General features: G+C 45.2%; 1 protein-coding gene across 1 annotated transcript in view; it reads left to right on the forward strand.

The window, feature by feature from the left end:
* abhd3 (abhydrolase domain containing 3, phospholipase) overlaps positions 1-18,343 on the forward strand; it is a 144,084-nt gene that overhangs the window by 97,587 nt on the left and 28,154 nt on the right. Inside the window, exons 6-8 of the mRNA XM_085992808.1 lie at positions 7,177-7,350; positions 13,158-13,206; positions 13,322-13,487. Of these exons, the coding sequence (XP_085848934.1) occupies positions 7,177-7,350; positions 13,158-13,206; positions 13,322-13,487 (389 nt within the window). The remainder of the gene's footprint in view (positions 1-7,176; positions 7,351-13,157; positions 13,207-13,321; positions 13,488-18,343) is intronic.

Consider the following 18,343-nt stretch of genomic DNA (forward strand, 5'->3'; position numbering starts at 1 on the left):
TGTTTTTTATTAAGTGGTATTGGATATATTAATTCCACATTTTTGCAATCTCCTTTTTAAAAACATCCTATTCTTGGATGCTGCCATTGGAAGGGTAAGTTGTGTGTGCCAATTTCTCGTTCCACTTCTCATCTTTCTAAAATCCGCTCTATGTGGTGTACTTGGTTTTTGTACCATCTCTTTTCCTTTCTATTAGGACATTAAACAACATAATTTATGGTTACTGCTCCCGAGGTGCTCACGCACATTTAACTCATCTACCTGATTTTAATTTTTGAAATCCTAGATTTCACATTGTTCAAGTCCAGCAAGGGAAGAAATCTTATGTGAGGTTATTATAGGCTGGAGCAGGAGCCAATCAATGGCTAGGCACTGACTGAAGTTATCAGAGACCATTGATCTCATCTATCAGCAATAAGTGAAACCCTGTCATTGCCATAAAATTTTCAGACCTGCTGTGATTTGTTGTCAATTATTGAATTGTCATTTCAGCTTGCTTTTGATGCTAGAGATTGGATTGCAGTGCGGTAGTTTTACAGATATAAAATGAGCGCCTAAGGGTCCAATATGCTGGGCACCCGTCATATTGGTAAAGGCTCCTTTATAGGTGACCAGGGTGCGTACCTGAAAAAGGTTTTAGGCCCTTTGCATATGCAAATAGAGGGCCTAACCTGTATTTGAGACACTCCCATGTGCCATGCATGCTGTGGTCAGTATTCTAAGGTGCTTGGCAGTGAGGTGTGTACAGTGTGCACCACACCAGGATCACGCCCCAATTTGGATATGAGCCACTTTCTTGGCCTCTGTTTTCTTGCTACACTGTATCTGATAACATAAACTACTAATATATATTAGGAAAAAAGCGACAAGTGAAAGTTGTGAAAGGTAATCGAATGGATGAGCTACAGAATTTGTTCATCCCAGTTTGGCATAAAAATAAAACAAAAAAGGTGACTCAACCGTGGCTAACAAGGGAAATTAGGGATAGCATAAGATCCAAGGAGAGGACATATAAATTGGCCAGAAAAAGCAATAATCCTGAGGATTGGGAGCAGTTTAGGATTCAACAAAGGAGGACAAAGGGATTAATTAAGAAAGGGAAAATAGAATATGAGAGTAAGCTTGCAGGGAACATAAAAACTGACTGTAAAAGCTTTTATAGATATGTGAAGAGAAAAAGGTTGGTGAAGTCAAGCGTAGGTCCCTTGCAGTCAGAATCAGGGGAATTTGTAATGGGGAACAAAGAAATGGCTGACCAACTAAATACATATTTTGGTTCTGTATTCACAAAGGAGGACACAAATAACCTCCCAGAGATGCCGGGGAACATAGGGTCTGATGAAAGGGTGGAACTGAAAGAAATCAGCATTTGTAGGGAAATGGTGTTAGGAAAATTGATGGGACTGAAGGCCGATAAATCCCCAGGGCCTGATAATCTACATCCCAGGGTACTTAAGGAAGTGGCCCTAGAAATAGTAGATGCATTGCTGATCATCTTCCAGAACTCGATAGACTCTGGAACAGTACCCATGGATTGGAGGGTAGCTAATGTTACCCCACTATTCAAAAAAAATGGTAGAGAAAAAGTGGGGAATTATAGACCGGTAAGCCTGACATCGGTAGTGGGGAAAATGCTAGAGTCCATTATAAAAGATGTAATAGCAGAGCACTTGGAAAGCAGTGACAGGATTGGACAAAGTCAACATGGATTTACAAAAGGTAAATCATACTTGACTAATCTACTGGAATTTTTTGAGGATGTAACTGGTAAAATAGATAAGGGAGAACCAGTGGATGTGGTGTATTTGGACTTTCAGAAGGCTTTCGATAAGGTCCTGCATAAGAGATTAGCGTGCAAAATTAAGGCACATGGGATTGGGGGCAAGGTCTTGACTTGGATAGAGAACTGGTTGGCGGACAGAAAGCAAAGAGTTGGAATAAACGGGTCGTTTTCCAAGTGGCAGGCAGTGACTAGTGGGGTACCGCAAGGATCGGTCCTAGGACCCCAGCTGTTCACAATATATATTAATGATCTGGACGAGGGAATTGGATGTAATATCTCCAAATTTGCAGATGACACAAAGCTGGGTGGGAGGGTATGCTATGAGGAGGATGTCGTGAAACTCCAGTACGATTTGGACAGGTTGGGTGATTGGGCAGAAACATGGCAAATGCCATATAATGTGGATAAATGTGAGGTTATCCACTTTGGTGGCATAAACAGGAAAGCAGATTATTATTTGAATGGCAATAGATTGGGAAAAGGGGAGGTGCAAAGAGACCTGGGTGTTCTTGTGCACCAGTCGCTGAAGGTAAGCATGCAGGTGCAGCAGGCGGTTAAGAAGGCAAATGGTATGTTGGCCTTCGTAGCAAGAGGGTTCAAGTACAGGAACAAGGATGTCTTGCTACAGTTGTACAGGGCCTTGGTGAGACCGCACCTTGAATATTGTGTGCAGTTTTGGTCGCCTTACCTGAGGAAGGACGTTCTTGCCATGGAAGGAGTGCAGCGAAGATTCACCAGGCTGATACCTGGGATGGCAGGAATGACGTATGAGGAGAGATTGTGTTGATTGGGCTTATACTCACTGGAGTTTAGAAGATTGAGAGGGGATCTCATCGAAACCTATAAAATTCTGTCAGGCGTGGACAGACTAGATGCAGGAAGGATGTTTCTGATGGCCGGGGAGTCCAGAACCAGGGGTCATAGTCTAAGTCTAAGGGGTAAGCCATTTAGGACTGAAATGAGGAGGAATTTCTTCACCCAGAGAGTGGTGAACCTGTGGAATTCTCTGCCACAGAGGGCGGTGGAGGCCATTTCATTAAATATATTCAAGAAAGAGTTGGATATATTTCTTAAGGCTAAAGGGATCAAGGGATATGGGGAGAAGGCAGGGACAGGGTACTGAATTTGGATGATCAGCCATGATCTCATTGAATGGCGGAGCAGGCTCGAAGGGCCGAATGGCCTACTCCTGCTCCTATCATCTATGTTTCTATGTTTCTATTAAAGAGATCTCCTAATTAAGTGACATCATAAGCACAATTGCGCCACCGGGTCACATGACTCCAACTCTGATCAATATCAGTTGTGAGTTTTTTATGGTTGTTTGTTAATTAATCAGTGAAAGTCTTATATATGTGATAATTTTACAAGACTCCAGTGCTGGTGCACAGCCTTAATAGATGTGCGTGTGGGTCAGAGTTAGGACTCTAACATTGTAGCCCCAATTCACCAGCTCACACTCACTGCTACTGAAGCTTCACACCAGCGGGGAACATAAGACGTAGGAGCAGGAGTAGGTCATTTGGCTCCTCGAGCCTGCTCTGCCATTCAATAAGATCATGGCTGAATAACTGGGAGTGTGCGCCTGAGATGGAGCTTTAACGCAATAGCCCCAATTCTCCTATCTGCAATTTACTTATTTGTGCCATATAAATCAGATACCACCACAGTTGATTCCCTAGCAACACTGAACTAGACCCATTCACTGGAATTCTCTCCCTAAACCTCTCCACCTCTCTCTGTCCTCCTTTACGACACTCCTTAAAACCTACCTCTTTGACCAAGCTTTTGGTCACCTGTCCTAATATCTCCTTGTGTGGCTCAGTGTCAAATTTTATCTGTTAACGCTCCTGTGAAGCACCTTGGGGTGTTTTACTATGTTAAAGATTTGGGCCTAGAAATTCAGTATCGCCATGTTTGGGGCGCTACAGCCGGGCGTTTGCTAAATTTAGCGCCCGGCGCAACTTAGCGCCACCTTCGCCGAAATTGAGTTGCCTCGCCCCAAGAGGTTGCTGCTGCGCTAAAGCAGGCGATGCATGACTATCATAAGGCGCTAAGCCGGCGAGCCGAGGCGTTAACACCGAGGGCGGGCGCAGCGCAGGTGCGGCAAGTTGCTGATTGAAGGCATACACGCTGGCGCCGGTCAGCTCTTAAAGGGGGAGGGTCGATTTGTTTGGCTGGCATGCCCTGCACACTGCAGCCCTGAAGCAAGGCCTGACCATTGCTGGTTCATCAGTTCTACGCCCAGGACCATGGAGAAGGCCGCTATTCTTCCAAATCCCATTGCACGCTCTTGCTGCTTGTTCAGGGTCATGGGGAAGGAGGTGTACTGACGTCTCCTTCTGAAAAGGGCATTGGTCACCTGGCGGATGCAGCAATGTACCGCGAACTAGGAGATGTTGGCAATGTCCCCAGTAGTGGATTGGAAGGAGCCGGTGGCATAGAAACATAGAAGATAGGAGCAAGAGTAGGCCATTCAACCCCTCGAGCCTGCTCCGCCATTCAACGAGATCATGGCTGATCATCCAAATTCAGTACCCTGTCCTTGCCTTCTTGCCATATCCCTTGATCCCTTTAGCCTTAGGAAATATATCCAACTCCTTCTTGAATATATTTAATGAACTGGCCTCCACTGCCCTCTGTGGTAGAGAATTCCACAGGTTCACCACTCTCTGGGTGAAGAAATTCCTCCTCATCTCAGTCCTAAATGGCCTACCCCTTATCCTTAGGCTGTGACCCCTGGTTCTGGACTCCCGGCCATCGGGAACATCCTTCCTGCATCTAATCTGTCTAGTCCTGACAGAATTTTATAAGTTTCAATGAGATCCCTTCTCATTCTTCTAAACTCCAGCGAGTACAAGCCCAATCAACCCAATCTCTCCTCGTACGTCATTCCTGCCATCCCAGGTATCAGCCTGGTGAATCTTCGCTGCACCCCCTCCATGGCAAGAACATCCTTCCTCAGATAGGGCGACCAAAACTGCACACAATACTCAAGGTGTGGTCTCACCAAGGCCTTGTACAACTGCAGCAAGACATCCTTGTTCCTGTACTCGAACCCTCTCGCTATGAAGGCCAACATACCATTTGCCTTCTTTCCCGCCTGCTGCACCTGCATGCTTACCTTCAGCGACTGGTGCACAAGGACACCCAGGTCTCGTGGCATTTCCCCTTCTCCCAATCTATTGCCATTCAGGTAATAATCTGCCTTCCTGTTTTTACCACCAAAGTGGATAACCTCGCATTTATCCACATTATATTGCATCTGCCATGCTTCCGCCCAATCACCCAACCTGTCCAGATCATACTGGATTTTCAGGGCATCCTCCTCACAGCACACTCTCCCACCCAGCTTTGTGTCATCTGCAAATTTTGAAATATTACATCCAATTCCCTCGTCTAGATCATTAATATATATTGTGAATAGCTGGGGTCCTAGGACCGATCCCTGCGGTACCCCACTAGTCACTGCCTGCCACTCGGAGAACGACCCGTTAATTCCGACTCTTTGCTTTCTATCTGCCAACTAGTTCTCTATCCAAGTCAATACCTTGCCTCCAATCCCATGTGCCTTAACTTTGCATGCTAGTCTCTTATGCGGGACCTTATCGAAAGCTTTCTGAAAGTCCAAATACACCACATCCACTGGTTCTCCCTTACATAGAAGTTGAGAGCCACCGTCACCTTCACTGCCACCGACAGAGACGTCCTGCTCCGCAGCTGTGGCTGCAGATCTCTGCGAAGCAGGTGGCAGATCTCAGTGACCACCTCCCTTCTGAATCGCAGCCTCTGAACACACTGCTCCTCAGACATGTTCAGATATGAGAACTGCTGGCAGTATACCCTGGGTGGGTAAGGCCTCCTGTGCCAACGCCTGTTGGCCCTTCTCCGTCTGGCCATGACTGGCACTCTCTCACGGCATCTCTGAGCCCTTTGAATGCAATGGAGAAGCCCAACGTTTCCACCCATTGCAGCCCCCATTATATGTGGCGACTCAAGGCTATGGCACTGAAAGTTAAATCCAAGTGCAAAGCTCTGGCCTGAAGCCAGAAGTACCTGTGCGAGCGCTGAGTCAAAGCAGAAAGCTCTCTTCCTTTGTCTCTCTACAAATATCCGTCTCTCACACAGAAGGATTGGCACAAAATGGCTGCCACTTATAATGCAGGAGGAGTCCCCTTTAAATAGCGCCCCCCGCAGTGACTGGGAACCGTTCCCCTCTAACAGTCGCTGGGGGCGCCAGGCGCACAGAAGGGTGGCGCCACTGAAGTTCCGGTTCGGGGCGCACCAAGGGCGTTGCACCATGAAATGACGTCAGGATCTGCGCGCGCAGCTGAGCGGGCGCTGCGGTTTTGCGCCGCTGCTAAATCTTGAGTGAAGTTCGCGAGAGGCGCAGATCACTCCGCACCCGGGCGCTAGCCGCTTAGTGCCCCACTTCTCCTCCTCCTAAGGCGCTAGCGGCTGGCGCTAACAACTAAATTTCTAGGCCTTGATATAAATGCAAGTTGTTGTTGAAATATCATTTAACATGGGCATCCTTTGGAAATGGCAACTATTGGGAAATGGCATGCAGGATGTCCCTCTCGGATGAATATTAAATTAAAACTCCCACGTGATTGATGGGGAGCTTCCAATACCACTGGTTCTATCCCAGAACCTCAGACACAGCACAAAGCCAGCAGAATTGCAACAGAATAGAACTTTCCACTTTGGCCCCCGGATTTATGCCAGAGAACGGGCAGCTTTAAAGTGTAATGAAGAAATAAAATTGGCATCTTCCTATTTACTTTCCAGTTTAAATGTAGCCTACAATAAAAATCCATCTGCAAATATATGCAACTGGGACACAAATGAGTCTGTTCCTGGCTCAGTCATTTCTGGTATAATAAGTGGTGTTGCATGTGTATCTAATTGTAAGCAACAATTTTTAGAGTGTTATTGTCTCTTGGAAGTATCAGTAGGTCTCCGTTCTCCGTGCCCCCTCCCCCTCGTACATACACCATCCCCTTCTTGGGAGGTGGGGGAAACACAGATGTGCAATCTGTTCCCAGGCTTCTATTAACACCACTCTGAAATAGCTACTAAGATATTTACAGAGGCAGCTGGTGTTGCCTCATCTGCTTTTCCCTCAATCAGGGAAAGTGACTCATGAAACGCTTTCAGATGAGTTTGAGAACTCATCATGTGAAGTATTTTGGTGAAGAATCACTAGACTCCTACCAATTCACGGCATAGCACACCAGTACACTTGCAACTAAGGTCACCTTAAACACTTCGTTTTTCAGTTCTAACCTAATTCAAATAGGAATCCAATGTATTACTTAAAGCTTAGGTAACAGAATAGTGAATTGTTAAGCCAACTTAATAAGCACATCTTCATTTCATGCCTGATACAGAATGCTCCTGTTGAATTACCTGGGTAAGACTGGCCAGCAGACCCCACTGAAAGCAGCAGTAGTCTTCTCCATTGGCTGGGATGTATTTGAGTGCACGGCTTCCCTTGAAAAACCACTTAACTGGATATTGTTTAATTACTACTTAACCAATTGTCTACAAGCTTCCATCTGCAGGTTGGTATCTGAGGAACAGGGAGGGCTTGGTATCACAGTGACTGATAACAGTGGCATTTCCTATAATCAGTATTGGAGTGGGTTTGCTTTTCTTGCTATCATTATGTAGTCAAATATTAAAATTAGAATAATACCAGGGAGGACTGTTAGAATTAGATACAAGTCCAATGTTACGGGTGATCATTGTGGCTGCGTTACACAGGGGTTCTGTTCAAGAGGTACTGTTCTCCAGTCTAAAAGTAGAACAACCATTTTCATGTTTTAATTCACCAATGAAACCAAGAGAGCCTATGATATGATGATGATATGGCATCCTTCCTGCTGGACAGTAGTTTATTAACACCTTAGAGACCAAATGGTAGAAATTGCTGTTTGCAATATGAAAGCTTAATGTATCTGTGCCAAATCCTGCTCTCCCCTATTTTATTGAAGGCATTAACCAGTTAATGTCTCTGTTAAAATATCGGAGAGGAGAACTTGTCACAATCATGTTAGGCTTTTATACAATAACATTGCCAACAGTAATTTCTACCCCATCTTTTAGTGATACAAGGCTGAATTTTAGACACAGATTTGCTCTGATGATCTTTCAGATGAGTTCAGTTGCCATTTCACTGTGACCTCCTTTGATACAGAGGTTATGCAACACATTACTTTCATTTACACTATTAAATTAATTTCTCCTTAGAAGTCCTTAATCCTTGGGGAGGGATTAGTGATGATAGCAGATTTTTGGCTGCATCTTATATTTTAAGCCATGGAAAGACAAATATTTAATTAGACTCATTTAAAGAATTTTCATGGAAAATAAACTTGCATCATGTAAACAGTTTGAAACTGTTTCTTAAACTAGCCTGGATAATTGAGTTAACCTTAGAACCTGCCACATAATTTCTTCTACATTTCATTTCTAATAAACTAATGAAATGATATTCAGACTTTAATGCAAAGAGTGCTCATATCTTCAGTGCATCGGATGGAATGTTTACTGAGAGTATCTCACCTAAAGGAGTATGTTTGTGTGTGTGTGCTAGGCCGTTGTAGCAGAGCCTGGTCTCCAATCGTCTTGGATCCTCTTGCCATTGGACCAAGACCTTGCTCTGTCAGGCCCGTGTGGTAGCTGGTGTGCAACGGCCACCCCACGTTAAAAGAATTCACGCACAGGCATCTTCCACCCTTTAAAACGAAGTTTGGGACATGGAAAGGAGCAACTGACTTTCAATTGAAAGCCCCTAATTGAAATAAGTAAATCTTCCCCTTGGTATCAGCATAGAGGAAGCTGCAGAGAGTCCCACTTTTTTGGGAGAGAGTGCCTGTGTTTAATTTGTTTTTTACCTGTATCTGTACGTGTAGGTCAGTGTGGGGTCCACAGCATCAGTTTTTAATCAGCATAGAGGTGGTTAATTGCCTATATGCTTCTAACAAATGAATGTTATCATTTAATTATATTTAAATGACTTAATTGCACACAAATCATTTTATAATCTTTAAGCCCTAGACAATTTTCAACTTTTTTTTTCTTGTTTACCCCTTCTCTCCTTAAAAGTGATGGCTTGCGCTGATATTAGGGCCTAGAAATTGGATATGGTCTGAAAATGGGCGGTGTCATGGGCCAGCGATATTTGGCTGTCCCATTCAAAGTGGTGCAGGCAGCAGGCAAAATTCATGCTGCCTGCTCATTTACATGATTGGAGTGCTGGTCCCAGCGCGAAACATGCTGCTGATTGGCTTAGCACTCTCAACAGGTGGGCTAATATCGGGTGCAGTCTAATGGCCAGTAATGTTTGGCCTAGTCTCGCTCCACTACTTAAAGGGGAGGTGCTTTGATGCAGCAGCACCTCATTGTCATTGGAGCAACAAGAGCAGCAACACAGAGAACAAGCCAGAAGTTTCTCCGATACGGCTCTCGAGGCATTGTTCGTGGCAGGAATCCATCAAAGCCCACTTGCAGAAGGCTCTGGCAAGAGATAGCTGCATAAGCCACGGCCAACAGTGTCGTGCTGCGGACCAGGATCCAATGCCGAAAGAAGTTTAATGACTTCACACGGCAGGTCAAGGTGAGTGAAAGCTTCAGCAAATGCCATATCCCACCATCTGCACCACAAGCCTCACACACTGCTCAATGCAACGCATCCTCATCACTCACCTTCCAACAATCTCTACCTATCACCATTCATACCACACAATCATAGCTTCACTTCTCCCTCACAAGCTTACCACTCCTGCAACACTCACATCCACATCTCACACTTTGCACACACCGACAGCTATTCAACTATGGCAGGCACATCACCCAACACATTACACTACACTCACTGACACACTTCCCAAGGTGGTTCACAAGAGCCAGGAGCAGCAGCAGATGGGAGGTGGTTAAGCCACTTTAGCGACCTTGAGCCAACTGGAGGACATCATTGAAGGGGAAGTCACCGAGGTCGTGGCAATGGGCCAAGTTGAAGCTCTTGGGGAGGATAATGGTCTGCTCATTCCTAATCCTCCTTCTCACATCCCATTTCCCCCTCATCCCACAATCTCTTCTCACGTACAAGCTGCTAATGGTGCATGCACGGATATCTTGCTTTCCCCCCCTCCCCGCACCACAACCTGACTCTTGTGCCTTTCTGATTTCAGATAACCAAGAACTGCCCGAAGTCATGGAGGAGAATGGTGATGAAGAAGACATACCGTCACTGCATCTGCCACTTGCAGACACCAGCTCAGAAAATGGCACTGCGTGGAATTTAGAGGGTAGCATAGAGGCGGGATCTGCACATGGGGAGGCACCGGACATGAGTGGGCTGCAACAAGTCCAGGGGGAAAGGGTAGCTCGGGGTCCAGCTCCCCAGAGGGTGAGTTCACGCACGAGTTCTGCTGCACACAACTCAGATGATGACCTCGATAGGGTGGCCTTCAGAAGAATGATGATGGGTATGCACAGCAAAACCCTAGGTGCAATGGCAAGCCTGCCAGAGAGCCTCTTGTTAGTGTCAAGGAGCATGGAGGAGTCCGGCTCCAACTTTGGACAGGGCTTTGCACAGAGCTTGGAACCCATGATTTCCAGGATGGAAATGATGGACAACTCCAGGAGAGACCTTGTCAACCCAGCCACGATGCTGCATCTGATGGATGATGTTGCGGCTTCCATGCAGCACAGGCGGAAGCGACCCAACATCTCACTGCTGCAGTGGAAGCTCAGACTGCTGCCATTGTCACTGGGTTTACGAGTCTCAAAAGGGGCTTTCAGGGTGTCGCAACAGGCCAGCAATCTGTCCTCCAACAGATTGCTAGGAATGCTGAGGCGCCGCACCGGGGAGTGGCATTGGCTCCGTAGAGCAAGAACCTGCTGTCCTCTCTTAGGACGACAGCATTCCTATTCCCACCACTGCCACTCTGCCATTGCCCTTGCCGCTACCTATCAGCCAGCCAGCCCAGACTGCTGCCACACATGCCAAAGTGGTGCAGTCTACAGCCAGGCCTTCTAGGTCCACAGCTGGTTGAGGTTGTCCTGCAAGGCCATCTGTAATCTTCCCCACAGAAACTCAGCAGACTTCCAGCAGTCATGCTGCAGCCACTGGGGAAGCACTGCGTAGGAACACTAGAGTAGGAAAGGACACACGAACGGCAGGCACTAAGAGGCTGCACAAGGCTGATTAATTCATATTGTAATGTTAATTGAATACTAATAAATGTATTAATTATGTTTGGAATGTTTGTTTTATGGTGGCTCTCATTTCAGCTTTGTGCCCAGGAGGACACTGTGAAGATCCATGACAGTTGGGTGGCGTGATGGGGATGTGGTGAGCAACGGGGATCTGGGGTTTCATTTATGCAAATCGGAATCTGATGAGGCGTTCACGGACAGCCCGTGTGGAAGGGGAATTTGTTTCTTGCCTCCCCTTATCCTCATCCTTGTCCTGAGGTGGTCCCGCAATTCCTGCTGGCAAGGGCAGCACCCTCATGATGGCCACATTGTGAAGCATACAGCAGACCACCACGAGATGGGACACCCCCTCCGGCGAGTACTGGAAGGCTCTTCCCAAGCGGTCAAGGCAGCGGAACCATTGCTGAATGATGTTTCTGGTGGCAGCATGGCTCTCATTATATCAGTGCTGGGCAGGAGTGGTGGGGTTGCAGAGGGGAGTCATGAGCCAGGTGGAGAGCGGATAGCCCTTTTCTGCGAGCATCCACCCTCTGGTTTGACATGGTGGCTGGAAGATTGCTGGCACAGCGGACTGGTGAAGGATGAAGGCATTATGACTGCTGCCAGGATAGCGGGCATTGACCATCAGGATGCACTGGGCATGGTTGCACAATAATTGCACATTAAGTGAGTGGTAGCCTTTGCAGTTACGGAAGATCTCAGGATTGGTATACGGCACCCACAAAGCCACAGTCGATGGCGCCTTGCACCATGGGGAAGCCCGCTATCCAGGCAAAGTCATTTGCATGCTCGTCCTGCTTCTCTCTGTTCAGAAGTAGTCCCTTCTCGTGGTGTAGAGAGCCTCTGTGACCTCCCAGATGCAGCGATGGATGGCGAACTGGGAGATGTTAGTTATGCCTCCTGCTGCAGACTGAAAGGATCCGCTGGTGAAGAAAGGAGGACCATGGTAATCTTGAGGGCCACTGGGAGAGCTGTGTTGCCCTGCCTTCAGGCTGCAGGTCTGCTTGCAGGAGGTGGCAGAGTTCTGTGACCACCTCCTTGGTGAAGCGGAGTCTCCTAATACACTGCTCCTGGCTTAAGTGGATATAAGAGAAGTGCTCTTGGAAGACCTTAGTTGGTTAAGGCCTCCTGTTGAGAGCCCTCCTGGCCCCCCTCCTCCCTCTGCACGTATCTTCTCCTCTTCTTCGCTACCTCTGCTCCCTCTCCCGAAGATACATGAGCGCGAGGAGGACTGCCAGTAGAGGCCCCATGACTGTAAGCAAGTGTTGTGAGCAGAAGCCTTTAAATAAGAATGAAGGCGTTCTCCATTTGCAGCAACACTCCCGTCACCTTAGGAATTTGAAACAAGTTTAGAAAGCTGCAAGAGTTGCAGAAAGTTACACAGAGCCAGTAAAAATGAAAAAGCATATCAGCTGCAAGTTGTTGCTGATGATCCCTTTAAATAACATTGCTAGAGGCTCCTTCCTGCTTGTGAACACTTGGTCAGCTGGTCGTAATTAACACAGGCCGGTAAATGGAGTGGCGAATGCAAAAATGGCAGAGAGCATTTGAAGAATGTGGTGAAATATCCCTTTACTCTAATTGACTCACTGACGTCACGATCTGCATAATCTACATATCCCCAGTGAGCGCAGACATAGGCAGCACTGCCTACCAGCCAAAAATGGCAGCCTCCGCAAGACCCGGCGGGACTGAGGCAGCCGCCATTTTTTTTCACCAAAACGGGACTTAACGGCCAATGCTAACACCTCCAATTTCTAGGCAATGGTTCTATGGGTGCTGACCAGCCTCTGATATTTTACCCAAGTGGCCATTCTTCATATGTGAGCCTAGATGGTGAGTGCCAATGAGCTACTTGGCTGAAGGGGCATTACAGCCAAATCCTGTCCTCACCTGACATCTAACCACATGCATTCTAGCAGAAATCACTGGATAGTGCTCACGAGCAGGAAACCTGGCTGATCACTTTTCCTCACCTTAGCCCAGAGAAGTTAAGGCCAATTATACTGCTTTCTCCCTCCCCCCTCCCCCACCTACCCCGACATACAATTTTTAACTAGTAAGTTTTTACTTCATTTTTTTTAATGTATACTTTGGCATTTAGTGTTTCAGAACATTCTATCTATCGTTTCTTTTTGCATTATAGGCACAGGCACGTCTTGGACAAATTATTTGATATTGATTACGTTCTGAAGGTAAATAATTCCTTCATTACTATCTGTACATTTTGGAAAATAATGCATCTTACGTCTGTATACAGTAAATGCATTTTGTTTTCATTTGCTGCTTGCTTTATTTATTTCAATATAGGCAAAAACTATCCGAGAATTTGATGAACGGTTTACATCAGTGATGTTTGGTTACAACACAAATGCTGATTACTACAGAGATGCCAGTCCTTACCACAAACTAAAGTCCATTGAAGTTCCTGTCTTGTGCTTAAATGCTTTAGATGATGTCTTTTCACCAGGTTATGGTAAGTTTACATTTTATACTTTGTGACTGATGAACCTTTAATTCTACAGTATCAGGCTGATAGCTAGGAGAGCAGTGTTCAAATTCCACTCTCGACTTATTTTCACACTCAGGTTATCCTTGGTCAAGAATGTCCAAACTTCTTGTGCTGCTGAGCTGCATGCCGTGGAGCCTTGAGAGCCACATGTAAGGGCAAATGGCTTTGCAGGATGTGAGATGAAAATTAATTACAAGAAAATCCCTTTATGTGGCACTTTACACCGGGAGCCTCACCTTCCAGTTGGGTGGCATGATGGGGATGTGGTGAGCATTGATCTTGCATTTATCTCAAGCTGTTGATGCAAGAAGATCTTGTAACATAAAACAAAATAGGAAAATATTCTACAGGCACATAAAAAATGGAAAGCCGGGATGGGAAGAGGGCTACTAAGGGATGGACGGGATACAAATCGCAGGCAGCGATAGCAAAATCGCAGAAATATTAAATTATTTTGCATCAATATTTACCAGGGAGATGGATCAGGTGGACATGACATTAGAAATGATATAACCGCATTTAAAATAAAAAGAGAAATATTGAATAAACTAATCAAATTCAAAGAGGATAAAACCCCTGGTCCAGACGAATTGCTTCTGTGGATTTTAAAAGAATCTAGCGAAGAGATAGCAGAGGCACTATTACACATATTTAATAATTCATTAGAAAAAGGTGTCATGCCAGAGGACTGGCAGATAGCTAACATAATATCTATATTTTAAGAAGGAAGATAGAACATGTCCAGGGAACTATAGACCAGTCAACTTAACATGATGGTAGGAAAGATAATGGAATCCCTACTAAAGGAGAAAATAGAAAAACCATCTAGAAACCAAAAATAAAATAACAAATAGTCAGCATGGATTTTAAAAGGGAAAGTCTTGCTTGACCAACCTCATTGAATTCTTTGAAGAGGTAACAGAGATGGTGGACAAGGATAATGTAGTAGATGTAATATATCTAGATATCCAAAAGGCTTTCAATAAGGTACCACATAATAGACTAATGAATAAGGTCAGAGCATGCGGAGTCAACAGACAAGTATTAGAATAGATTGCTAGCTGGCTGCAAGAAAGAAAGCAGAGAGTAGGGGTAAAAGGTAGCTATTCAGAGTGGCAGAAGGTGGGAAGTGGTGTCCCATAAGGATCAATGCTGGGACCACTATTGTTCACAATTTATATTAATGGCCCAGAAATTCTGTTCGCAGCCCTCCCGCAGGCGGAGGGCTGCATTTGGAAAAATCTCCGCCTGGACCGGAGGGCTCCCAGGAGGCGCAGAGTTCCATTGCTGTGTCTCTTCAAAATGCCGGTGTGTAGGGCACACGTAGACCTTTCAAATCTATGAATAGAGATCTCCCCCAAAACATAAGTAAAACTTCAAATAATTTTTTTTAAATCACATTTTAAAAATGACTATAAATTACATAAATTTAAATTTTTGTTTAAAATAGTTAATTTTTGAAGAAAGTAATTAAAGTTATTAACAGGGCTAAAAATAAACTTACCTTTCTTTAAAGTATTTTAAAATGATAAATCAGTGGAAATTTTTTTTTTTTACTTTCTTCAACTCTTAGCCTGGTAAAAGCAGGCCTTGCACCTGCTTTTACAGGCGCAAGAATTGTAAGTGTTTTCTGCGGGCGGAGGGTTTCCAAAAAACAGAACTCTCCACCCGCAGAGACCCTGCTCCAGGGCAGGCGTCCAATCTGTCAAGAGCTTTCTTGACAGATCGGAAATGCCGGTTTCCAGCGCATGCACAGTGCATGCCTGAAACCGGCATTTCCGATGTCTCTACGGGTGAGTACACAGCGCGTACTCACCCGTAGGGATCGGACTTTCTGCCTCAATGATTTAGACTTTGGAATCAAAAAAACAATTTCTAAATTTGCAGATGACACCAAATTGGGCGGGGGGGTGGGGGTAGTCAGTACTGAGAAGGACTGCAACAAATTACAAGAATACATGAATAAACTTGCAGAATGGGCATATAAATGGCAAATGAATTTTAACATAGATAAGTGGGAGGTAATATTTATTGGTAAGAAAAATAAGGAGGTCACATATTACTTGGAAAATAAGAATCTAAATGAGGTAGAGGAACAAAGGGATCTGGGAGTACAAATACACAAATCACTAAAAGTAGCGATGCGGATTAATAAAAATGCAAACCAAGCACTAGGGGTTATTTCTAGAGGGATAGAATTAAAAAGTAGAGAAACTATACTAACTTGTACTGAACCTTGGTTAAACCACACTTGAAGTACAGTGTACAGTTTTGGTTGTCATATTATGCAAAGGATATGGAATCACTCGAGGGGGTGCAAAAAAGATTTACAAGGATGATACCAGAACTGTGAGGTTCTATCTACTGTATCAGGAAAAGATGAACAAGGCTGAGGGGTGACCTAATAGAGGTCTTTTAAAATTATGAAAGGTTTTGATAGAGTAGACACTGAGAGTGTTTCCACTTGTGAGGAAGAGCAAAACTAGAGGCCATCAATATAAGATAGTCACCAAGAAATCAAATAGGGAATTCAGAAGAAACTTCTCTACCCAGAGAGTGGTGAGAATGTGGAACTCACTACCACAGGAATACTATAGATACATTTAAGGGGAAGCTAGATGGGCATATGAGGGAGAAGGGAATAGCGGGTTATGGTGATAGAGTTAGATGAGGAAAGATGGGAGGAGGCTTGAGTGGAGCATAAATGCGAGCATCCACTGGTTGGGACAAATGGCCTGTTTCTGTGTTGTATATTCTATGTAATTGTTGTTCTGGTTTAGAACTTGTCCGCCAATGAGGCAACAATGTTAAAAAGAGCCATCTCTAATCTCCAGGCCCAAAATATCCTAACAGGACAGACCAGCAAGTAAGAAGGAGTACCCTGGGCTTTGTGGCCGCATGTGGCCCACAGACTGTAGTTGGGACATTCGTATTCTAGTTGTTTCTGGAGAAGTGAGAGGAAAGTGGCAAGTGACAGGGGAGAGAAGGGGTCTCAAACAAAATGTGTTCCAGGCAAGTCAACCATACAATATAATTAACAATGTCAATGGAGATGTTTATCGAGTAAATCAACCTGGGCAAGGAAAGCTAGCATAGCTCATCCATGCCTTTGTTACCTCTAGACTTGACTATTCCAATGCACTCCTGCTGGCCTCCCATCTTCCACCCTCTATATGCTTAAGCTTATACAAAACTCTGCTGTCCTTATCCTAACTCGCACTAAGTCCCGTTCACCCATCACGCCTGTGCTCGCTGACCTACATTGGTTCCCAGTTCAGTATTGCCTCAATTTTAAAATTCTCATCCTTGTTATCAAATCCCTTCATGACCTCGCCCCTCCCCATCTCTGTAACCTCCTCCAGCCTTACAACCCTCCGAAATATCTGCGCTCCTCTAATTCTGGCCTCTTGAACATCCCCGATTGTAATCGCTCCACCATTGGTGGCCGTGCCTTCAGCTGCTGAGGCCCTAAACTCTGGAATTCCCTCACTAATCCTCTCCGCCTCTTTCCTCCTTTAAGGCTCTCTTTAAAACATACCTCTTTGACCAAGCTTTTGGTCATCTGCCCTAATATCTCCTTATGTGGCTTGGTGTCAAATTTTGTTTGATAACACTCCTGTGAAGCACCTTGGGACGTTTTACTATGTTAAAGGTGCTAAAATGCAAGTTGTTGTATGACATTGTTAGAACTCTTGATTCATTTCAAATTTCCAAATATTACATGACTGATCCTGAACAATAATTGGGATTATATATTTTATCTTCCATGAAATCTGATCTGCTCATTGGACAAATTCACTGTCTGGTGTGGCACTGAGCTATAGACTGGGAAGATCCCAGATTTTATCACTGGTCGCTACTGAGTTAGCTGGTTTCTGCTGGGCTCTGATGGATGTATTATAGTTTGCCACAGCGCCCCGGGCTAAGGAGGAGAAATAAAAAAAACAACCTAGGTTGTTGCTCCTGATCACTATTTAGTTAATGACTTCTATTGAAAAGTGAGTTGGTGTGCATATCGGGCTAGGACATAGAAACATAAAAGATAGGAGCAGGAGTAGGCCATTCGGCCCCTCGAGCTTGTTCCGCCATTTAATGAGATCATGGCTGATCATCCAAATTCAGTACCCTGTCCCTGCTTTCTCCCCATATCCCTTGATCTCTTTAGCCTTAAGAAATAGATGTAACTCCTTCTTGAATATATTTAATGAATTGGCCTTAACGGCCTTCTGTGGTAGAGAATTCCACAGGTTCACCACTCTCTGGGTGTAGAAATTTCTCCTCATCTCAGTCCTAAATGGCTTACCCCTTATCCTTAGGCTGTGACACCTGGTTCTGGACTCCCCCGCCATCGGGAACATCCTTCCTGCATCTAGTCTGTCTAGTCCTGTTAGAATTTTATAAGTTTCAATGAGATCCCTTCTCATTCTTCTAAACTCTAGCGAATGCAAGCCCAATCGACCCAATCTCTCTTCATACGTCATTCCTGCCATCCCAGGTATCAGTCTGGTGAATCTTCACTGCACTCCCTCCATGGCAAGAACACCCTTCCTCAGATAAGGCAACCAAAACTGCACACAATACTCAAGATGTGGTCTCGCCAAGGCCCTGTACAACTGCAGCAAGACATCCTTGCTCCTGTACTCGAATCCTCTCGCTATGAAGGCCAACATACCATTTGCTTTCTTAATCGCCTGCTGCACCTGCATGCTTACCTTCAGCGACTGGTGCACAAGGACACCCAGGTCTCGTTGCACTTCCCCTTCTCCCAATCTATTGCCATTCAGATAATAATCTGCCTTCCTGTTTTTGACACCGAAGTG

The sequence above is a fragment of the Somniosus microcephalus genome, chromosome 7 (genome assembly GCF_052327205.1).
Source record: "Somniosus microcephalus isolate GS21.2 chromosome 7, FLI_Smic_1.0, whole genome shotgun sequence".
Lineage (NCBI taxonomy): Eukaryota > Metazoa > Chordata > Chondrichthyes > Squaliformes > Somniosidae > Somniosus > Somniosus microcephalus.